Source organism: Triturus cristatus, chromosome 1_2, assembly GCF_964204655.1.
Source record: "Triturus cristatus chromosome 1_2, aTriCri1.1, whole genome shotgun sequence".
NCBI classification, from domain to species: domain Eukaryota; kingdom Metazoa; phylum Chordata; class Amphibia; order Caudata; family Salamandridae; genus Triturus; species Triturus cristatus.
Window position 1 is genome coordinate 227,213,679 of NC_140580.1, and position 24,182 is coordinate 227,237,860.

The 24,182-nt window shown below is 45.6% G+C and overlaps 1 protein-coding gene across 4 annotated transcripts in view; it reads left to right on the forward strand.

The window, feature by feature from the left end:
- The window catches only part of ZSWIM8 (zinc finger SWIM-type containing 8), a 2,297,361-nt gene that overhangs the window by 1,434,252 nt on the left and 838,927 nt on the right, over positions 1 to 24,182 (forward strand). For 2 of the 4 annotated variants that reach the window (XM_085603514.1, XM_085603515.1), the window contains exon 18: positions 15,629 to 15,715. The exons of the other annotated variants lie outside the window; for them this stretch is intronic. In XM_085603514.1, the coding sequence (XP_085459640.1) occupies positions 15,629 to 15,715 (87 nt within the window). The remainder of the gene's footprint in view (positions 1 to 15,628; positions 15,716 to 24,182) is intronic. 4 annotated transcript variants of the gene reach the window in all.

Below are 24,182 nucleotides of genomic sequence, written 5' to 3' on the forward strand. Positions count from 1 at the left end.
CTGCTGCGGATATTTTTTCCTAAGAGGTGTTCCCATGGTTCTTGGGACGTTACCTACCCTATGTGAGGTACTTGTAGCTATTACATAGCTCTGTCCTGTGCTGGAGAGGGGTGGTCGCCCTTTCTGGGTTACTTGCTCTCCGTGGCGTCACGGTATGTCGCAGGTGCAATCTTCTTGCCAATTGTATTGAAGCAGCTTGTGCTAGATCCGTCTTTCCCCTTGTCGCTACGTCGCTTGGCCGGTCTGGCCTGCTGTCGGCGGCATCGGGTTGTAGCGGTTCTGCATTTTTGTCTTGTGTTTTGGCTTGGTCCTCGGTCTGATGCTCCAGAGAGTTTGGCTTTCCTTGGCCTCTGTGTTCTGGTGGCAGGCTTAGGCCGTCCTCCGTCTCTTTTTCTTTTCTGCCGGTTCCTCCACTTCTTCGTGGGTCAGTGTGTGTCCTGGCCCACCCTGGTCTCTGCCTTCGGCTGGCGTCTGCCTTGTCTGGTGTGCGCTGTTCCATGGTGTTGCCTGTTACTGGTGGCGCATGCCCGTGCAGGCCTGCTTGTTCTCCTCCTCCGTTGTGATCTTGATGTGTTTCCTTGTGCCCCTGCCTCTGGTTCCGCTGGGGCTTCACGCGACGGTGCCTTTCTTCTTCCGCCTGTGCTGTTGGCAGTGGCACCGTTCCGGCCTTGCCCGCTGTTTGCGGCCAAGGTGTATTCAGCTCTTTTTTATCTCTATGCCTGTGTTTCTTATGGTGGGCCCTGCCTTTGGTTCTACCTCTTCTCACTGGGTTCAAGGTGGCCCTTGCGTTCCTTGAGGCTTTTGGGGCGCTGTCTGCCCCTGCGGGGTGTTGGGCACTCTTTTCTCTTGGTTGGGCTTGGATATCCTAGCCGTTTCCTTCTTGTGCCATGTCCCCTGCTGGAGCCCTAGTCTCTCCTGGTGGGGAGGCTCTCTCGCAGGCCCTCCTCCCATCTGGGTATGGCTAGGGTATCTATTCTACGTTAAGGAATCTGCGGATAGTAGTCTCTATCAGATGTACAAGTTACTTACCTTCGGTAACGATGTATCTGGTAGAGACGATTCTAGCCGCAGATTCCTTCATGACCCACCCTTCCTCCCCGTTCTGCAAGGACTCTCAGCTTGGTTTTCTGCACTAGCCTCCCTTAGGGTGGCTTGTCTTCTGTGGGGGTCCTTTTTGTTTTCTGCCTGTCGGACTTCCCTCCAGCTGGGTTCTCTCCAGTGTAGGGGCCTGCTTTTGCTCTTTTTCCTCTGTTGTTACAATTTCTGATCCCCTTGCAGTCTTCTATGCTGGGGGTTCTTTTGCCTGTCTTTGGCCTCCTGCTCCGTTCAGAGGCTCTGGCCCTCATTGACTGTGTAGTCTAGGGGTGGATTGCTGTTGCCCCTCTGTTCTGGGCATGTGGCCCTTTGCTGTGTGGTCTGTGGTTGCAGTCTCTCTCTCGCTCTCTCTTTCTCTTCCAGCGCTTTCCACTGCTTGTGCCTCCAACCCGGCTCTCGCCTTGGCTGGCACGGTGGTTCCACGGAGGGGTGCTTTCCGCTCTCCCTACTGTGACTTTACTGATGTGGTCTTCTGGTACTTTTGTGTTGCCCGGTGCTACCACCTGGCTTCCACAGTTGTTCCTCAGATGTGGTCTACTCTCTTCCTGCTTTGGCTTTCCTGTTGTAGCCTCCTGGTGCCTCGGTGCCGCCTGGTGCTGTTCCTCACCTTTTGTCTCTCTCTCCCTCTCTCCCTCGCTTTGTTTCTCTGGTTTTTTCGCACACTGTTCCCATGCGCTCCTCAGTTTTGTTGTGATAGCTCCACGTTGTGGCGTGGAAAAGTTCTCCAAAGCAAACTGATGTCAGCGCGCCGGGGTGGAGTTTATGTGACCTTGCTGACGTCAAGCCCGCCGAAGACGTCGGGCGGAGTCACAAGGTACCGCCCCCCGGCGCGCAGAGATGCTGGGCAAGAAAGTTTTCCGGGTCCAGTCTCACACCTGGGGATAATTCTACATGAAGGAATCTGCGGCTAGAATCGTCTCTACCAGATACATCGTTACCGAAGGTAAGTAACGTGTACAATACGCAGTTAGCTGGGTTCGGTGTGGATCGTTAATTACCTGGCATGGTGTTCTCCAGGCCAAGTTTCTGTTGAAACCTAAAATCAGGTACGCTATGGCTGTCTTTTTCATTATATACTTTGTACTTGTTGGGCTATGCCCATATTGTACCTATAAAAATGAAAATGTTGTTGTTAAAAAAAAAAAAACTGGAAAGATCATCTATACGGAACCAAATATAATGACAAGTGTAAAGCATTTGTTTTTATGCAGTCAGCCGACTAATCCAGCCTATCTATACTTGTTTCTGCAAATTATTATTACAGGATTTCCTAATCTGAGGAGCACCACTCCTTGTAGAAACCTGCTATTTCGATGCTGTCACAAAAGATGCCCAGATTGTTTTCAGCAGGTCTAATTGTTCAATTAGAATGTGTGTTTCTTGTAGTAGAAAATATCTTCTCCAGAGTTTTGTAGACCGCTTATATTCACAATGCCCCTTTTTATTCTGGAGCATTTAATAAGCTCTTTATTTGTCACACGAAGAAAGAAAACCTTACATTTCTTATGGAACCTGCTACCTATGTTCACAACAGTAGATCAGATAGCTTTCCTTTTTCATTTTTTGGTGCTCCCAGTCACCATCTTACCTGAATGACCTGTATTATATCTTCCATTTTCAGTAACCCTAACTTACCTCATCTGCCATCACTACCCTTATCGCAACTGGTTTAACCCCAAAACTACCCTTTTTACAAGATCCTGAATTATCCGGGAGGGTTGTACCCTCACACCATCCGGCCTCCCGACACCTGAGCTCTCTTTTCCTAGATGTGCCAAAGCCTAATAATAAATTCCAGGGTGCAAAAAGAGATGATAGCTGTCTAATACCCGGACAGAACTTAATCTAACATATTTCCACTAATGTAATTTCTTCTTCATTATGTCTGGGTGAGTTATGCATTGGCGTCTTTAGAAAAATGTGATTCAGTATAATTTCCCACCAACAATTGTAGTCTAGAAGGCTGTTGTAAAAACCTCTTGTTCCTTTATTTTTAATTTGCTGTATATATTGCTTTAGTTCCCACCTTTCTGATCTGTCCTTTTCAATATATCTGGACAAATCGTATTTTTTTTCTCAGAAGGAGGGTTCCAGAAGATATACCCTCTTCCTTAGTGTGGTATACAGGAGAGGCCAAGAATGTAGAACATGAAGCACTCAAAGAGAGCAGGGAGTGAGTGTCTTTCTCCTTGTAAAAACCCCAGCTTCACAAAGAACTATCTTCTCCCGAAGTAACCAGACTACATTTTCATTCACCATTTTTTTTAAAATAGGACAGTGAAAGAGGAGCTCAGGTTACCCCCACAATGCTCAGCTTCAAGTCGCTTCCTCTGACTCCCCTTTCTCTGTTCGAAAAAGTGCACCTTCTTAGATCTTTGGTTCCTAATTTTGATTTTCAAAATCAGTACATAAAATCACCATCTAGGTCCCAAAGATATTTGTGCTTCATAGATGTTGTGCTGTTATTAACTGTGCCAAAGCCAGCATGGCGGCTTTGTCAGATAACCACCTCCTCCCAACGTTCTTCATTCTGGCCCTGTTGAGATTTAGCCCCTGCAGTCCTATACTGGAAAAACCAGGTAGGAATTCAAGGACATATGCTTACATGATCCCCACCAATCCCAAAGAGGGATTGTTTTCAGTACCCACCAGCACCCCGTGCCAGAAACCAGTTGGCCACGACATATGACCATTCATGACTGCCACAATAAGGTGGTAGAACCTCTTCATTCAGAGAAATAGGTGTCCAGTCTACGTTTTAGGTGATAGTGGATAGTTTCATTGTGAGGATCCCTTTTGGTACTTCTCCACTCAACACCTTCTAAGGTGGTGATTTGATTGACACCTAATTCAGGTTTGGAGGAATGATTGAATCCGTTTTAAGGTGAAGCCAGTGACTTCTGAATAGGAGTCTGTATGTATGTTTGTGAAGCAGATATAAATATAAATATATATATATATAATATAGACTCTGTTTTGGTGTATCATCGTCTGCAGAACTTTTCCAAGACGTCATTTGATGTATCCTGCAACCTGCTGTGAATGCATTATATAGTAATTAATAGTAATCACATATTGGTGTTTGCAGCTACACAGGAGTACGATAAAGCTCTCATACTTGTATGTTGTTTACTTTCCAATGCTGGTTTGACATTAAACGGTACAAAAGGGGGTGGTGATGGACGGAGCATCAGAACCAATCAAACACTCACACCCAGTCAACAGATCTGGGTTTGATCCATCACCGTTCTTTAGCCCACTCTGCCACCCCAGTTCAGACATGGCCATATGCAAATCAGTCTGACCCTGTGCCTCATGGGAACAGTCCAGCCCAAGCTGCCAAGCCATGCCTTCCCTGGACCGGAAACAAGCTTCCTAGGACCGGTTTCTGGCATTTCAGCCGTCTTCAGCCAGGCTTGCTTGAATCCAGTGGCAAAGTGAGCAAGGGACTCACGTCTGAGCATACCCTGCCAACTTATGGCGAACAAAGCGGTACAAAAGGGGGTGGTGATGGACGGAGCATCAGAACCAATCAAACACTCACACCCAGTCAACAGATCTGGGTTTGATCCATCACCGTTCTTTAGCCCACTCTGCCACCCCAGTTCAGACATGGCCATATGCAAATCAGTCTGACCCTGTGCCTCATGGGAACAGTCCAGCCCAAACTGCCAAACCATGCCTTCCCTGGACCGGAAACAAGCTTCCTAGGACCGGTTTCTGGCATTTCAGCCGTCTTCAGCCAGGCTTGCTTGAATCCAGTGGCAAAGTGAGCAAGGGACTCACGTCTGAGCATACCCTGCCAACTTATGGCGAACAAAGCGGTACAAAAGGGGGTGGTGATGGACGGAGCATCAGAACCAATCAAACTCTCACACCCAGTCAACAGATCTGGGTTTGATCCATCACCGTTCTTTAGCCCACTCTGCCACCCCAGTTCAGACATGGCCATATGCAAATCAGTCTGACCCTGTGCCTCATGGGAACAGTCCAGCCCAAACGGCTGAAATGCCAGAAACCGGTCCTAGGAAGCTTGTTTCCGGTCCAGGGAAGACATGGCTTGGCAGTTCGGGCTGGACTGTTCCCATGAGGACAGGGTCAGACTGATTTGCATATGGCCATGTCTGAACTGGGGTGGCAGAGTGGGCTAAAGAATGGTGATGGATTAAACCCAGATCAGTTGACTGGGGGTGAGTGCTTGCAATGTTCAACACTCCGTCCATCATTTACTTTGGTTTTTGCTTTGTTCGCCATAAGTTGGCAGGGTATGCTCAGACGTGAGTCCCTTGCTCACTTTGCCACTGGATTCAAGCAAGCCTGGCTGAAGACGGCTGAAATGCCAGAAACCGGTCCTAGGAAGCTTGTTTCCGGTCCAGGGAAGACAAGGCTTGGCAGTTCGGGCTGGACTGTTCCCATGAGGAACAGGGTCAGACTGATTTGCATATGGCCATGTCTGAACTGGGGTGGCAGAGTGGGCTAAAGAATGGTGATGGATTAAACCCAGATCAGTTGACTGGGGGTGAGTGCTTGCAATGTTCAACACTCCGTCCATCATTTACTTTGGTTTTTGCTTTGTTCGCCATAATTTGGCAGGGTATGCTCAGACGTGAGTCCCTTGCTCACTTTGCCACTGGATTCAAGCAAGCCTGGCTGAAGACGGCTGAAATGCCAGAAACCGGTCCTAGGAAGCTTGTTTCCGGTCCAGGGAAGACATGGCTTGGCAGTTCGGGCTGGACTGTTCCCATGAGGCACAGGGTCAGACTGATTTGCATATGGCCATGTCTGAACTGGGGTGGGAGAGTGGGCTAAAGAATGGTGATGGATTAAACCCAGATCAGTTGACTGGGGGTGAGTGCTTGCAATGTTCAACACTCCGTCCATCATTTACTTTGGTTTTTGCTTTGTTCGCCATAAGTTGGCAGGGTATGCCCAGACGTGAGTCCCTTGCTCACTTTGCCACTGGATTCAAGCAAACCTGGCTGAAGACGGCTGAAATGCCAGAAACCGGTCCTAGGAAGCTTTTTTCCGGTCCAGGGAAGACATGGCTTGGCAGTTCGGGCTGGACTGTTCCCATGAGGCACAGGGTCAGACTGATTTGAATATGGCCATGTCTGAACTGGGGTGGCAGAGTGGGCTAAAGAATTGTGATGGATTAAACCCAGATCAGTTGACTGGGGGTGAGTGCTTGCAATGTTCAACACTCCGTCCATCATTTACTTTGGTTTTTGCTTGGTTTGACATTAAATGCAGACAAATGTGAATTCCATAAGACAAAGTTGAAATTCTTTGGCCATATCTTTTCAAATGGGGGCATGACACCTGGTCCAGCAAAAGTCCAAGCCCTATGAAATGCTGATCCCCCCCCCACAAGAGTTTCTATGCTACGTTTATTTCTTGGCCAGTTAGTATTCACAATACATAAGATACTTTGCTACTGTAAGTGCTACATTATGATAGTTGTCGAAGAAAAATGTTTCATTTGAGTGGTCGCAAGAATGCACGAGACGTTTTAAGAATGTTAAACAAACCATTAAAAGTGCTGCTGAAATGACCTACTTCAATCCAAAACATCATCCCGAGGTTGTTGTTGATGCTAGCACAGTGGACATCCAAATGCACGAAGGCATATTGTGAAATATGCCTGTAGAAGTTTGTCCCAGACAAAACGTCCTTTCTCACAACCTGAGAAAGAGAGTTTAGCTGTGGTATGAGCTTGTTAATACTTCCATGTGTTTCTGTATGGAAAACCTTGTACATTGGTAGCTGATCATCAAGCATTACTGACTATATTTGGTAATCCAAAAGCCAAGATGCCTTCTCGCAATGAAAGATGGGGATTTCGATTGCAAGAGTACAATTATACCATTGTGCATCGTCCAGGAAGGGATCAGAATCCTGCTGACTACTTTTCCAGAGTGCCTATACAAGGTCAAGGTACTCCATCCAAGACGGTGAGGCCTATATATATCTAATTGTCAAAACAAATACACCAGCTGCCATATTGTTAGCCCAGATTATCACTGCCACAGGTCATGACAGTGATATGCTGCAATTGAAAGAACTAATTACATATCATTCATGGAACCGACACACTCGACCCCTCATGAATATAAAAAAATGCAAGAATGTTAAAGATGAACTGTCCATAACTCAGGAAGGAGTCGTGCTATGAGGATCGAGAATCCTAACTCTAGAGAGTCCGCGAAAGGGAATGATAGAAGTGGCTCACGAAGGACATCATGGTATAGCTGCCACAAAGAGAGCTGTTCGAGATTGTGTTTGGTTCCCATATCTAGACGAGCAAGTCGAAAATGAACTGAAGTCCTGCCATCTATGCAAATGCATTTTTACAAACGTGACTCAATATATGTTGAATATGTCCGAATCCCTAAGCATGCTAGGAAAAGAAAACCCATTTATTTCTTCGGTCCACTTGATAATGGGCATCATTTGTAATTGTGGATGAATATTCCCGCTCATAGATGTTTCATCCACTACTCATGAAAGTGTCATTGAGATACTGGATAGCATCTTTGCAACATGGAGCATTCAAGCCATTGTGAAATCTGATAATGGCCTGCCCTTTATTAGTCAGGAGTTAAAGGATTTTCTACAGCTTCTAATCATAAAGTATCAGAAGAGCACACCTTTGTGGCCGCAGGCCAACGGACTCATTGAGCGTTTTATGAATACGCTAAAGAAAATGGTACAGCATGCTACTCTTGAAGGTCTCAAGTTGAAAACTGTACTGAATTCTACCTCATGAGTCTATCGTTCACCACTGCATTCGACCACGGGTGAAGGTCCTGCAACTTTGATGTTCGGGAGAGTATCGACAACCAAGTTGCCTCAGCGGCCCAACCAACGAGAAAGTAGTGAAAGTACCACTCGCATAACGGACTTGGTTAACAAGCAGAAAATGAAATCCTATGCAGACTAGAGGCGACAGGCACCTCATGTTCAAAGAAGGAGATCTTGTGATCTCCCGGCAGATGCGAAGAAGGAAGCCTGATGTTCCCCATGGTGTTTAACCCTTTTGTGTGATATCCACCAAGGGACATATGGTGACTGCCCAGCGTCTGTAACCAGAGACTCTTCTCACTTTAGGCATTTAACTCATTGGTCTCCTGATCCAAGTGGTGAACGAAAGACTGAGTCTGAAAACCCAGTGACTGTTGTTGTTTCTTCACTATCTTTGAAGATATCGGACACTGAAGACAACTTCCAGCATCCAGTAACCAGTTGAGGTTGTATAGTTAAAGCACCAGAAAGACTAATTGAAGAGATACAAATGTATGTGTATGTATGCTGGTTTGTAAAGAAAAAATGTTTAGATTTTTATATAAGAGAGGGGGCGATGTAGTGTCTTACAAGTTTTTATGAAGGAACCCTTTTTGTTCCTACCAGACTCCGTAGTGCTATGACGTAGGTGTTATAGCAGAATGCACTAAGAGCTTGTTTTAGAATGTTGAGCTGGCATTTACATGCAGAAGAATAAACACGTGTAATATTAAGCTCTGTGTGTGGCATAGTCATTGACAGGTACCCTGACTTGGGGGATGGACCCTACAGACAGCACTGGCCTTTAGGTCACATCTTCCCCGTATTATATTTTCTTGCATTTTACCAATGGATTGTCACAGCAGCCCACGCAAATATCTATTGTTTGTGATCGCAGGCTGTTAAAGGGGCCTGGCACATCCTGCTATCTCGGGTTTGCGTATATTTTTGCAGCTTCTCGATGGCCTTTCATTAGGTGTTGCAAGACCGGATTATTTGCTGTTCCACTGTTGAGCGTACAAAGATGCCTTTCATTAGGTTTTGCAAGACCGGATTATTTGCTATTCCACTGTTGAGCGTACCAAGATGCCTTTCATTAGGTGTTGCAAAACCTGATTATTTGCTGTTCCACTGTTGAGCGTACAAAGATGCCTTTCATTAGGTGTTGCAAGACAGGATTATTTGCTGTTCTACTGTTGAACGTACAAAGATGTCTTTTATTAGGTGTTGCAAGACCGGATTATTTGCTGTTCCACTGTTGAGCGTACAAAGATGCCTTTCATTATGTGTTGCAAGACCGGATTATTTGCTGTTCCACTGTTGAGCGTACAAAGATGCCTTTCATTAGGTGTTGCAAGACCGGATTATTTCCTGGTCCATACCATTATCAACATATACAGTTATTATTTTTAAATAAACTTTAGTTTTTATTTTGGTTAATGAAAAATTAACATTTCTCAGTGATGGCCATCGAGGTTTGTGGTGGTCAGTGCCAAGCGTCAGTAAAACAATTTCATGAAACAAGCCGTTATATTCTGATGGATACTTTAGCTGCCTCACCTTCCTCAATCATAGATTCTCCTCTATGACAACAAATAGAGGTGCACTATACATAAAATAGAGAGTCCAAAATATTTCTTTTTTATCTTTGTTTAGCTGTTATTTCATAGCTGATAAATACACAAAAACAGCCAACGCGTTTCGTTCCTTTAAAGACAATTTAAACGGAACTTCTTCAGGGCATTTTCGAAGATTAGCTGAATTCTCATCTGTTGAGTAGCTTCAGAAGATTTAAGGCGGAAAATCTACTTGGCAGCGATGGACGCTTAATTTTGTACCATCGAAAGTAATGAATTATCACCTGTGAAGTACCTTCAAAGATTTAAAGTAGAGTTTCTAATTTGCATTGATGAGTGCTCATTTTCATGTCACCAAGATAACGGGCGATCGCCTTGATACGCGATTTCTGCTATCACTTCAATCCACCTGAAACTTTAAGTAGGTTTTCTGCATCCATGAATGTTGCCTCGGCGCAGTGTTTCACCCCTATGTATGACATCACGGAGTAATTTCTTCTCTGATAAAAATTTAGTGTTTAAACCTTATTTTCCCTGTCGGAACAAGATGTTGCTATCGGACACCTAATGCATCTGTCTCTAGTGCCTGGTTCCCAATCACAACTCCGAGTTGTGTGTAAAATGTGGCCTCTTGCATGTCAAGGTTATCAAAAATCTGTAGGCCAAACTCATGGCATAGACTCAGCATATAAGTTGGGCCTGGTGCTGCTTAAGAGCCTGATCCTGCCCCATAACCTGAACCAGCTCTCCTTCAACCTGCAAGTCATCAAAGATGGCCAATTCCAATGACAAGTTCTCTAGAAAAAGGCACAAGAAGCTTGGCAAAATGGATTCTACAATTTCTTGACATTGACCCATCACATGGGGTAGTTTTTCCAGTCAGCAGAGTCCTTCACTGACACCAGCCTCATCGTTCCCCAACTCCAGCCTCGATGCTGTCTTGGTGTAGATGGATGCAGCAACAAATGTTGCCCCTGAGCCTCCTGCTTCCTACCCGGAGTTTCCAGCCTCTGGCGCTGACACTGCATAGAATGCATCTTTCACGCAGGCAATGCTGACCCTCTTCTGCTCTACTCCACTTCTTTATGGTGCCCTGTGTCCCTACATAGTCTTAGAGGGCCCAAACTAGTGACTTGAGCCCTGTCAGAGTGCAACCTTATTTGCCCTTTTCCAGAGTTCACTCCAGTGCCAGCTGATCCTTCTCCTCTACCCAAGGACTTCTCGGTTGCTCATGCACTGGTACCAGTTCCTTCCTCCACTGTACCGATGTTGAGTTTGAATCCACTCCAAAATATATAGCAAATTTTCAGAAGATTAAAGCCATTTTGGTCAAATCCCAACATAAAGAACAACAGTTGATTTAGGAGGAATGCCCCTACATGCCTTTGTCTCATCATCAATACTTTGGCAGGCCTAAAAGGCTGTTTGGTTCTTATTCAGAGTCCATTCAGATGTTGAACATTGTGTGCCACTACAGTGATGTATGCTGGTGGCTATCTGGCACATTAAAATATGAGTGGTCTTGACAACTTCCTCTAGTGTCCCTTCTGTGGATGACATTTCCTAGGTTACGGCATTGGCTCACAAGGGCATAGAGGCCTTTGAGTTGCCTTTACCTGTGAAAAAGAACAAAGCTAACCTCCTTTGAGAAATTTGACAGATGGAATCCTCATCTATTGAAGCTTTGCACATCTTTAGCAAGGCGTTAATGGACACTATTTTGGTATTGTAGAACAAGTTAGTGTCTGCCCCTCTGATAAACTGCCAGGTTGGCTACTGCTGTCATCCGGCTTATGAGGGACCCAAAATTCTTGACTTCTCACCCTTCTTTGTAGAGCCTTGTAGTCCAGGCGTCCTGTTCCTCTAAATAAAATTCTGACTCTTGTCCTTTTACTCTTATTGCTCTGGGGATGAAGAAGACGAAGGCAATTAAAAATAAATGTATTCCCTTACAGGAGCTGTGCCCTTTGTTCTACAACCCCAACTTGTCTTCTGGCCTTTTATTCCAATGCCGTAGGGATCATGTCAAGGATGTTTGTCCCAAATCTACCAGATTATCTTAGTATTCATGGTTTGGAAGATGTTTCCAGTGGGAAAGACACAGCTAAGCAGATCTTTTGTGCTGGCCTACTTACAGCAGATTCAGTGTAGCAGTTCCTGGGCCCTCCCATTGCCCTCTGCCATCGTGCCTGTATGTATTCCAATGGCATTTAAGGAGATGTCCAGGAACATTTTGTAGACATGCCATCTAATGGAGCATCCCTTTTTAGAGAGAAAGCAGATTCAACATAGCTGTGCTTCTAGCAAGGTCGGGCTATGGCTTTGTCTGTTGGGCTGACTTCCCCCCCCCCCCCCCCACCCCCCCTTTTCATCAGCAGTATCAAAAGTTCTGAAGAGATTCTCAAGGCCTGCACGTTTGGCTGCATGAGGCCTTGCTCCCACTGCAGTAGTCCAATTAGTTATTTTGGAAGTTCTTTTCCCTATCCCCTCTTCCAAAATCACTTTAATCCACCCATGAGAAAATGGAGAACACTGTGGTGGAGCGAATCCTTTTATTTCGCAGTCTGGCAGTCTATCTCCTCAGACGGATGGGTCCTCCAAATTGCTGAGAAAGGCTACCCCATTTCCTTCCAGGGGATACTGCCTCTCATTCCTATGTTCTTTTGTCATCGCAGACTATCATGCCCACATTCATCAACCTATGATTCTTCCTTAGCTGTTCAAAGGGGCCATGGAATGGGCCCAAAGAAAGGAATCTGGCAGGGATGCATATCCCATCATTTCGTGTTCACAGCATTGGTGGTGGTCTCAGCCCTGGACCTTCGCGTTCAAAATGATTTTCCTCACCGATTTGGCTCTGGAACCAAAGTCTGGATGGTGTCCCTCTTGCTGGATGTTTCCTACAGTCACACAGCAGGTACCAATATTTTGTGGTGGGCGCCACCTGCTATGGTTTTGTAGTGCTATTGTCAGCGCCCCGAGTCTTCAGCTGTGATTTCATTGGTCATGGTGCACCTGCACAGGTTGGGAATCTTTACATTTCTGTACCTCGATGTCTGGCTGCTGAGTGGGAGATCGCCACATCATTTGTCAGACTACTTGCAAGCAACAAACTCCCTGTATCTCCTCTCCATGGAGACCATCTTCCTCAAGTCTTTCAAGCTATCAACCTGATGTTTTGTGGGGAAGCTCTGCTTCTGGCTCTGACAGTCCTTCATCTCTTGGGACTGATTGCCTTTTGCATCCTGCTTATACTCCAAGCTTGATGTCACAGGCATGCACTTCAGCGGTGTCTCCATTTTCAGAGGGTCCAATATTGGTGAAGCCACACAGCCAGCATTCAGATTTTAGTCCCTCAAAAAGTGATGGAAGGAATGTTTGCAAATAGCCTAACCACTGGCAATCACTCGGGGAAGCATTACAATCATTGTTTTTCACTTTATGAGCTACTCTGGACAAAAGCCTGCCTTATGCAAATCAGTACTGACCCTGCTCCTCATGGGAACAGTCCCATCTCGAACTGCCAGGCCAGGCCCCCCTCCAGAAGAGAACACAAGCAGCCCCAGACCAGTTTCAGCCTTGTTTGGCCTTGTCAATAAGGTATAGCTTGGATGGGACAGTGAGGAGGAGACCCAGATCTGGGTATACCCTTGGAAACTTAGGGCATTATCTAATATTTCCTCACCATGGCAATTTATAGGCTATATATTACATCTCCTTTGGTAGATCCCAACCCCCCTCTATTCTCACAGTGGCTGGCCCGGATATGATCAATATGTAACCTTGGAAAAGCTATATATTCTAAGAAGGGCATCCAAGCCCAAAAAAAGGTTTGGTTATTTGGGAACCCCTGTCTAGCTGGCTTCGTCAGACAAACCCTCAGCAAACCTAGGGAGGGGGAAAGAGTTCTTTGATTCCCGTGTTTGGCTGACAAATTACTAGAGGGATAGTTAATCCATATAACTGAAGGTTAGAAGATTGGCCTAGCCCGGCATGTCATTTTTATTTATGCATTCTTTGCACTGCTCTTCATGTATCTTGCACTTTGCACTTTTGCACAGGTCACTTTATCTCTAATGAATGCATATTTGTAAACTGATGAAATGTAACTTTGCATTTTATGTACTTTTTATATTGGGGCCAGAAAGATTGCTCTATGAATATTGTATTTTATGTTTTTATTGGACCAAAATGATGGAAATGGCTAAAATAATAAATTGATTTTTCAGTTTTTGCCTTGGGCACATGTTGGATCGGGAATGTTAGGGGTGGGAGGTGGACGCTGTACTTTGCTGCTGTGTTTTTTTGGATATGGCAGATTTAAAAATCAATTTAAAAAAAAAGGAAACTTAGCGCATTATATCAATCACACAAAAGGTGATGGGAGGAATGCTTACAAATATTCTAACCACTGTCAACTGCTCAGAGTAGGTTTGCAACCCAATGTTTTTCGCCCAGTGTGCCACTCTAGATAAAGGCCTGCCTTATGCAAATGTGTACTAACCCTGCTCCTCATGAGAACAGTTTACCCTAAACTACCAGACGGCGCCTCCATCAGAAGGGATCACAAGCAACCCCACACTGTTTTCGGGCATTCTTACATGCGATGTAGGTCCTGTGCTCACTGTGCCATTGGAATCAACATACATTCGACTGAAGAGCCACAGACAGGTCGAAACTGGTTTTGGGTTGCTTGTGGTGTGATTGGGGAGGACCTTGCCTGGCAGTTCGGGCTGAACTGTTCTATTGGAGTAGGATCAAAAACTGATTTGCATATGGCTGGCTCAAACTGAGGTGGCATGGTGGGCAAAAGAACGATGGGTTGGAATTCTACCTCGAGCGATTGTCAGTGGTTAGACTTATTGCAAGTATTCCTCCCTTCACCTTTTGTGTGTTTGACGAATAAGTTATTCCCCAAGCCTAACTTATGATCTGCAATGAAGGCTGGTGTCAGACTACCTCATGTGGGGGAGGCTCTTTTGCCCCCTGCCAGAGTCGACACACTGTTTACAGATGCCTCCTCTCTCAGCTAGGATGATCACCTTGATGCAATAAAATTCAGAGGCCGATGGCCATCTTCACCGCAGAATTTGCATGTCAATGTGCTTAAGCTCTGACCGAGTCATCCAGCCCCCACGTTTTTCTGCCTTCCAATTACGGTCAATCGATCCAAGTCCTGCCTGATAATACAACTGATGGAGTATGCAAGCAAGTACGATGGCATAGGCTTTCATCCCTTTGTTTAGAAGCTCAAAAGCTGTGGTGTTGGGCTCTGGCACAGAATATCTGCCTGTTTTGAAAAATCTGGTGGGTTTCCTGAAGGGGGGTGCCGATGATCTCTGCTGGTATAAATTTACTGGAGGTGGTTCAGTCCATGCTTAACCTATGGGGCAGTCCTCCAGTGGATCAATGTGCCACTCGTGGGAATGCTCACTGCCCGCAGCTGTTTGCTGTGCAGCTTATCTGCGGAGAGTTCTGGGAGAAGCATTTTGTCTTTCATTGACCCTATACACTTCCTCCCATTCAACTGATTTCTTGGATTCTGAGGAAGCTAGTTCAGGACTTGACACAGGGGATCTTAATTATTCCGGACTCACCATGGAGGGTGTGGTCTTCAGATTTGCTTGTCCAGGGGCGGCTTCTCCGTTAAGGCGGAGGAGCGTCACCCCTCAAACCAAATTGCCCACAGATATGGAAAAATAAAATGGTAATATACTTCATTTATTACCATTTTGTTTTCCAAAACCTGTTCTGAGCTGAGCCTCAGGAACAGGGGTGGGGCTTTCTGGTTTCTGCTGCTGTCAGTAGGCAGCAGCAGAAAGCCGTGATAAGCAGGGCACTTAGATTTAAACTACACATGTCTTTTTGGGTGGCTGTCTTGCGATGGCCACCAGACTGCATGGGGCTCCAGTGCCCTCGGGAGCGGCGAGAGAGGCTGCTCCCTCCAATCCTGGTGCTGCTTTCATGCTGCATCAAAGCAGCGCCAGGATTGGTTACTGCAGCTTCCTGGTCCTGCTGTGTTGCAGCCTCCTTGCCTGCCTGTACCCAAGCGAGGATGTCACACCAGGATCCAAGGTAAATGTTTTTTAATTTTATTTGTTATAAGTTTTGTTTCCCTCCCGCCGACTTCCCTCCTTGCATGCCAGCCGCCAATGTGCTTGTCCTGTCCCACTTAGGATGGACCTTCTCCCACAGTGGTCCTGATGTGTTGCAGCCTCCTTGCCTGCCTGGACCCAAGCGAGGATGTCACACCAGGATCCAAGGTAAATGTTTTTAAATTTTATTTGTTATAAGTTTTGTTTCCCTCCCGCCCGACTTCCCTCCTTGCATGCCAGCCGCCAATGTGCTTGTCTTGTCCCACTTAGGATGGACCTTCTCCCACAGTTGTGAGGAGCAGGTTCTGCACCTGAACCTCCAGAGGCCCCACCTTAAGCACGCAATCTGAGTTCCTTTGATCTGCCTTTAGTGTTGATCAAGGGTCTACCCTGTCCTGGATAACTGCAGTGATGCAAAGTGGGCTTTGTTCCACACATACACCAGGCATTATTGCCTGAAGTCTGCATACCGACCATTTTGCTAGATATATGTTTCAGTACTTTCTGGTTTGACCAGCTCCTCCTGCCCACCACCATGAAGGTACTGCTTGGGCATGGATTCAAGGGGCGAGGAATTTGCAGTACAAAAACAAGTTACTTATCTTTGGTAACTTTTTTTTGTGGTTGCTCTGTCTACCTGCATATTCTACCCCCTCAACCCTGCCTGTCTCCCTGTTCTAAGAAGCCATCATGCAATTTTTAATAAGGTCCCAATTTAGATATGATGCACTACAATTTATGTCAGTATTGTTGGCCTGATCTCCGATTCTGAGGGTATGGGGGGAAAAGGATGTGGAACTGATGTTAGTGTACTATATTAGTACCATATATTACTGTGATATCACATACTGAGATAGCTCACAGAGCTGAGGCACAATCTATTGGTGAATGGGAACTCTCTCAAGTTTCTGCTAGAGACTTGTAACTGCAGACTCCTCACCTTTTGAATATTCCCCATGCATCAGACTGTATCCAGAAATGTTTTCAGCAGTACCTCTGCTCACCGGTATGTGGCTTTGTGCAGCTTTGCAGTAATGCCGTTCCAGAAATGACTTGGGCATATATAGGTACCACTCTCACATACTGACATCAGTTTCTTTCTTCCCATGCCACTAGATGTGTATCCGGAGCTACCTCTTGTCTTTCTGAGACAGTTTTCTTACAAATTCTTACAGTATGCAAGGGAAGTGTCACCTCCCAAAACCAAAGATTTTAAACCCTGTAAAGAGTGTCACTAAACAAATGTCTGTGACAGATCCTTATCAGGTTTGGCTGTTGTGCCTGGTATTAAGCCATGACTCTAAGGCTTGCAGTGATGGTGCGTTGATTAACCCAAAAGCCACACATCACTGTGAGGCAAAATATGTTGCCAAGCACCGAAGAGCTCCATGACAAGAATGTCAAAGTCGAAAGGTCGGTTCTGGTCCTGTTCCCAGTCCAGAAGTCACAGGAGTAGGTCCTGAGGTTGGTCATCATTGCACTCCGAGTCTTCAGGTATGCTGAAGAAAAAGTACAAAAATTCAAAGTGGGACAGGGCCGCCTCCTGTAACTCACCTTCTATTGTGAAGGTGCAATGGCATCACCATGACTCTTGATCTGTCTCCTGAAGTCAGTCGACGTCAGAGCCTATCCTGCAACTAGTCCTGGCACAATCCAGCCCTCCAGCTCGAATACCATTTATGGGTTGACCCTCCAAATCTGCCACTGGATCTCCACCAGCTCCTGTTCTGACTCCTGTGCCATGCTCCATGCCGGTCCTCTGAATCTCGACACCAGTACCATCTCCATTGACGCCTGTGGACAAGCTGCACATGGTGCTCTCTAACTCTGAGTAGAGGGCGCTGCTATCTGCGTTGTGTAGACGAATTTCTTGACCTCCGGCTTCCCACCCTAGAGGTCAAAACAATGTCTTAACGAAGGTTCTCCAGCCTGGGCAAACATCTACGGAGCTGAGCCCCTCTTTCACATTAATGAGGCACTTACAGATGCCCTTTTCAGTTGGTAGTAGCTTAGACATCACCGATTCCATTGGGCAGGCCATTGGCACCAGCGTCACCATTCGCTGCCATGAATAGCTGCAGTCCACCAGTTTTTCAGGTGATGTCCAGTTGTCCTTAATGCACCTGCCCTTCAACGGGCCCTCCTCCCCAATGATCAAAGTCAACGTACGTCTCTGCCCCCTGCCCCACTCTAAAGCCCCACCTGCCAAAACCCTTTATCATGCCCTTATTGTGGCACAGCCACCTGGTTGGAGGCAAGATCTGCCGATTCTTGCTGGGTTGGCAGAACATTACATTGGACAGGTATGTCCTGCAGATAGTCCAGAAGGGCTACACATTGCCTTTTATTGTTACTTAGACGTACCTTTTATCGTCTCCAGAGCAACTGATGGAAGACCATCTGTCCTTCTTACAAAGGAAGTGCAAGTCATTTTGGCCAAAGGAGATATGGACAGAGTGCCAGTGCCAGAAGTATGTTGTGGTTGTTATTCGCACTACTCTGGTGCCAAAGATTGATGCCTTTGCCCTATTTTTGACCTGTGCACTCTCAACGTCTTCTTCCAGAAGGAAAAATTCAAGATGTTTACACTGGTCCAGGTCTTGTTCTCACTCAACCCTGGTTACTGGATGACGGCGTTGGATATGCTGGACTCCTATTTCCATATACCCATCCTGCAGGCCCATCCGCACTACATGTGCGACAAGAGCATTTTTAATTTGCTGTGCTCGCCTTTGGTCCTACCAGCCCCCTTGGGTGTTCACAAAAGTGTGGTGGTAGCAGCACACCTTCAGATTTTGGGCCTCAGTCTTCTCCTACCTTGACTACTGGCTGTTGAAGGCAGGCTTGCCCCAGGCAGTCATCAACCACCACCTGACTATGGCAAGCCTGTCATCTCTGGGGTTCACTCTCAATGTGTCAATGTTACACTTGACTCCTTCTTAGACCCTCCCCTTCATCTGAGCCATTCTGGACATGATTCAGTTTCATGACTTTCCCTTAGAAAGGAGAGTCCAAGACATCCAGGCAACGACCCCGACCTTTCAGCTGCTGTCCTGGATTTCAGTGGTGTCGACTCCAAGGCTATTGGGACTGATATGCATCCTGCTGGCCAAGCACGCCAGGTGGTACATCTGGGCTTTGCAGAGTGATCTAATGTGTCAGTGGGACCGGCATTAATGGGACCTCTCCAACCACGTCCAGATTCCAGGCTAGACTGCAACAGATGGTGCAGTGGTTGTTACTGGACTGCGATTGGATCAGCAGCAGCCCCCTCTTGCCTACTGCACCCAGAGTTGACAGTGGTGACAGATGCTTCCTTTTTGGGTTCGGATGACAAACTGGGAGAGGTGGAGATCAGAGGTCTCCAGCAGAGGCATGGCCCTCTATCAACCTCCTAGAGTTGCGGGCCATCTGCTTGGAGTTGAAAGCTTTTCTTGCAACCATCAAAGGGAGGCTGTTACAAGTGCTTATGGACGACACAACTGACATGTTGCGCTGCAGCAAGCAAAGCTGAATGGTGTCGTATGCCAGGAGGCACTATGCCTCTGGATATGACTGGATCCCCACAAGCTCTTCCTGGTGGTGAACCACCTGGCAGGGTCTTTGAGTGCAAGGGAGAACAAACTCAGCTATCAACGCCTAGCGGATTAAACCGGCAGTTACACCCAGAGGTAAATTAGGTAAATTTATTATTATGCTTGATTAATTAAAACCATTGCATACATGGTCATTAAAATCAAACCGGTTGTGTTAGTATAAAAATTAATCAATAATAAGCAGACATTCACCTTTGTTATTATACATAAAACTATTAAGATTTGTTACTGTCCTTCTATGGATCCCTCCCTGCTGTGATGAGCACCTTTTGCCACTTCGAATTTTGCTGCCTTGTGCGTTTGTTCGTTGTTTGTTTGTTTTTCATCACTTAAAATGAAACCGCTATATGTGATGTTTGCGACCTCTCAACGCCGCCAGTGACACTACTCTGCAACTTGGTTATTTGTTGTTGTTGCTTGTATTGGTGTGGTTATGATTATGTCATTTGTTGGCGGCCGGCCTGGAGGTTGTAGGCCCGTGTCTGTATATTTTTTGAAATTTGTAATAAAGGTTTAAAAAAAAACCTATTAAGATTATAACATAAAAAGGCCATTTCCTTAACAATTGGTGCTCAGTCTAAAAGATTGTTTAGTAGAATTTATTTTTTAGATTCTCACTCTGCCAAAGACTCTTGCAAAGCTTTCACTCTGGATTATCTAGTTTTTCCTAAGAGTACCCTAAGCGTTAAAAATGGACCCAAGCTGCAAGCAGTTACTGGTTGTGCCTGTTTTAGGCGACATAGAGCTGTTAAGGTTGTTCTCGAAGTTGTATTGATGAGCCATCTTGTGAGGCAGAATTCACGGCCAATGATGTTACGTTTTTCAGTCTCAGTGTAGTGAGATCAAAAACTGTTGTGAGGCGGCAGTTTAGCTGTACTAAAGTAGGGTTGAAGCACAGCATTACTGCCTGTCTGTATGACCTGACTCCATGCTGGTTAAAAGTTGGTTTTAGTAGCGTGCACCTTATGTCCTTTAGTTTGCTACAAATAATGTGAATAAGGTTTTCTGTGCCGCATGCACACATGTGGCATGGTCGGTCTCCTCCTCTTTTTTCCCATGGCGGTAAAAACGGGGCGATTGAGCCGACTCCCAATCTCCATTAAAAAAAAAAAAATCTTTGTCACCAGCTTAGTGCCTGCCTTGAGGTAGGGTTGTGGTTTAAGGATGTCATAGTTGTTTAGCACAGCCCAACCATGGGCTCTTTTTGATAATGTTTTCTTGTCCACCATGTCTGATATTAGTCTTGTGGTCTTTGTAACAATTTTTTTAAAGACTGGAGAAGCCGTTGGGCAATTCCATAGGTCTGTCAGGCCTAGGATCTTGATGGATTCCTGGAGGTATTTGTTTGCTGGCGATTTTCCAGTGCTAGACAACTCTACCAAGAGGTGGTTATTCAAAGTCCCCTCTTCAGCTGTATTGATCTTGTTCCAGCATTTGACGTAGGCTCCCCGTCGTCCAATCGGCTGGTTTTGAAGCCCAAATTCAAGCCTTATTTGGGCTGGAGAAACGTATTTGGGGAGCTGCAAAATCGCTCGATAAGAGGTCGCTATTATGCTGTTCAGAGTTGCTGCGTCTGTCCCTTTTAATGATTCGCTCCCGTAGGTGATCGTAGGCTGTAATCTAGCTTACAAGACCTTTAAGAATGGATCTAACATTAGGTCTGGCAGCAGCTTCTTCAGAGGTTTGAGCGCTAGGTAGGTCGTAGTTCCCTTCCTTCGTAGGGATTCCATTTGTGGCTTGAAGGAGTTGTGTTGATCTAAAAGGATGCCCAAGTACTTGTAGCTTGTTACACAGCTTATTTGGTTACCTTCCAGGATCCAACTGGGGTTTGTCTTCTTGTGATTTTACTATCATGATTTTAGTTTTTTTTTTAATTTATTGTCAAAGAGTTTCGTTCAGAAATGTTTTGAGTGAGGTCCAGGAGGTGCTGAAGACCAATGGGGGTCCGACTAATCAGGACTAGGTAATCAGTATATAACAGGTTTGTTAGTATCATGTTGCCTAGTTTTGGTGCATGAGATGAACAGTTATCCAGTTCCATGGGTAGATCTGCCAGAAAAAGGTTAAATAGTAGCAGAGCTAGTATGCATCCTTGTTTTAGACCCTTGTTGGTGGGGATTCTTCTTGAGAGGTGTGTCCCAGCACCTAACTGTATTCTTAACCACGTATTAGTATGCAAAAGCCTGAGTTGATCTAGGAGGGTGGATGGTATCCCCCAGCTGTCCAGTTTACGCCAAAGTTTGTTACGGTCTATGTGATCAAAAGCTGCGGAGTAATCTATGAAGCAGAGATATAAGGGATACTTTCCCAGTTTCGCAGAGTCCATAAGCATGGTTAGGGCCATGATGTTTGTGAAGGTACCTTGCCCTTTGCGAAAACCTGTTTGTGTAGCTGGGATGATACAGTTTGTGGCGGCCCAACAGGTCCGGTCATTTAAGATGATCCCCGCATAGTACTTTGCCTCGGTGTCTATGAGGGCTATTTATCGAAAGTTGTTTGGATCGGACCCGTCTCCCTGTTTATTTATTGGGCTAATAATTGAGCCTAGCCATGACTCTGGAATTTTGGTAGTCACCAAGGCGTGTCTGAATACTGGGACTAATACCTTGCTCCAAAATTCGGGGTCAGATTTGTACAGCATTGGACGGATGCCGTTTGGGGCAGGGGCCCCTGCCCGTTGGCCTCTCGCTATTTGTTTTCGTGTTGCCAATTCTGCTAGATCGTTCAGCTCATCTGCTGTAGTTAGTGGGCATGTTAGGACTGGTAACAGTTGTGGCTCCTTCTGCGTAAACATTGTTTTTCTGCTGGCCTCTTCATGTGGGCTATGTTGGTTTGGCACTTCCATTGTGAGGTTGTTGGGACAGATTTTTACTTGATGGTACGAGACGGGGCTGGTGGATTTTTGTTCAAAATTTTTAGTGTTTGAAGAGATAGTCAGCCCATGTAGCCTCTGCAATATTGGAATCTATGCCATGGTGATTGGGTCGCTGAGGTTTATTGACACTCTGCCAGAATGTAGCACTATTTTTCTGGTTGGCGTCAAAAAGAAGTTTCGCCCATAATTCGTTATCCTTTGCTCTTTTGTTTGCCCATCTTCTTCATTTTACTCTTGTTTTTAGTTCACGGAGTGTGGTTTGTAAACTAAGGTTGTTTGGAGACTTATGAAGTAATTTTAGGGTTTGGTTTATGGAGTGATTGTGTTTTTTTTAATTTGGGCTTTTTTCGTTGCTCTGCCAGTTGGTAAATGCCACACCAAGAGATGTAACAAACTTGTCCCAGAGTTCCTGGGGATCAGCTGCCCTGTCGTCTAATTGGTTGTACAAATCTTTAACTTTAAGTGATATTTCCTCGATGTTGTTGGAGTTGCACCTTATTCTTTTGAGATTGCTAGTTTCGTCCAGTACGATAGTTGCTCTTTTGTCTAATGTATGACTAGGAGTTGCGAAAAGGCTTAACTCTTGTGGCATATGATCGCTTAATTTGTTGTTTCCAATTTTGAAGGTAGCAATTTTGTTAAACATTGTAAGAGTAGCAAAAGTAAAATCAAGGTGTGAGGAAACTGTTGCTGAGAGAAACGTGTCTGCGGGTGGGTTGTCTTCCCTGAAGCGACCATTTAGGGCTCTCAAGTTTAGTTGCTCCAGTTCCCGGAGCAGTTTTTCCGCACTTTTTGCTGGCTTAATGGAGTGTGCTTTTCCTTGCGGCGGGATTTCCCATGCTCCTGTGAGGTCTTGTATAAGGTCATCATCTTGAGTGAGCCCTAGGAGGTGCATATTAAAGAGATCGGAGGCTTGCTCGTCCAGTACTCTATTTAGTTCTGTATGTAGCTCTTTTTCCGTTCTTATTTTCTGTTTGGGATGTACATAGACATTTATTACTATTATGTCCTATTTGTACTCGTTAAGCTTGAGCGTTAGGTTTATGGCCTGGATGCAGCTTGGGGGTGTTAAATGAATATTTATTGGAACGATCTCTCTTATTTCGGTAATGGAGGCCAAAAGCAGTAAGCCCCCCGAGCGGTGGCCAAATACTGAGCCCTTGGTTGCTGGGAATAGGTAAGAGGTGTAACCTTGCAGGTAAAAGGGCTTGTCTTCCCAGGTCTCCTGGAGCAGAATTAGGTCGAAGAATTTCAAATAGTTTAAGGTCTCTTGATCTCCCCCTTTGGAGGCTAAGCCGTTGATATTCTAAATGCATACTGTGGTGCCATCCCGCTTTGATAAAGGGGTGAGAGCTGCAGTTGACTGTTGTCAATTTGTGCTCACTGACGTTATTAGCCGCTGTCTGCATGCCCAATTGTTATTTGTTTGAGCATGTGTTGGGGCGGATTGTCATTGAGTTGGTAGCACTACAGTTGTCAGGCTGGCATCTGTCTTTTTCCCTGGCGATCTACTCCTTGCTCCTTTCAGGAGGTCGACTGGCATGGGTTGTTTCTTGCGTTCTTTAGAAAAGGTGTTGGATAAGGTGGTTTTGGTACAGACTTCAGGATTATCCCCCAATTTAAAAATGTATTCATTTCCCTTAAAATTCTGCCTGCTATATCCAGAGTTCGCCATCTGGTGTTGGTTGCTTCAGGACTTTGACTACTATTGTTAGGCAAAAATTCAATTGAAAGTAAGTCTGAGGTGGTGATATCTGCTAGAGTTGCAACAGAATGTAATAGCCATAATACATTCCCTCTGTTCAATATGTCCACGCGACCTCGTGTCTTGTATTGTGGAAGAAGTGTTATGGTGTTGGTCGCTTCCTCCTGCAGTGCATCCTGGGGAGCATTGTAGGGGAGCGAGCCATCCTTGTTGGTTGCTTTTTGAGCGGGTAGTTCCTGGTTTTGAGGATACTCATCGACCTTTCTAAATGGTTCTTGGGCAGAGGAAAAAGCTTTCGCTTTTTCTAGTTCGTGTTTGAGGTTGTTATTAGGAAGTGTTAATTTATCAGGCAGAGGCCGCGGTTCATCGTGGGAGCTGGTGCCTTGCACAGGGATTTGTTTGATGGGTAACAGTTGTTCGTGGCGACTATCCCGTGAGACTACTCCCAACTTTGGCCTT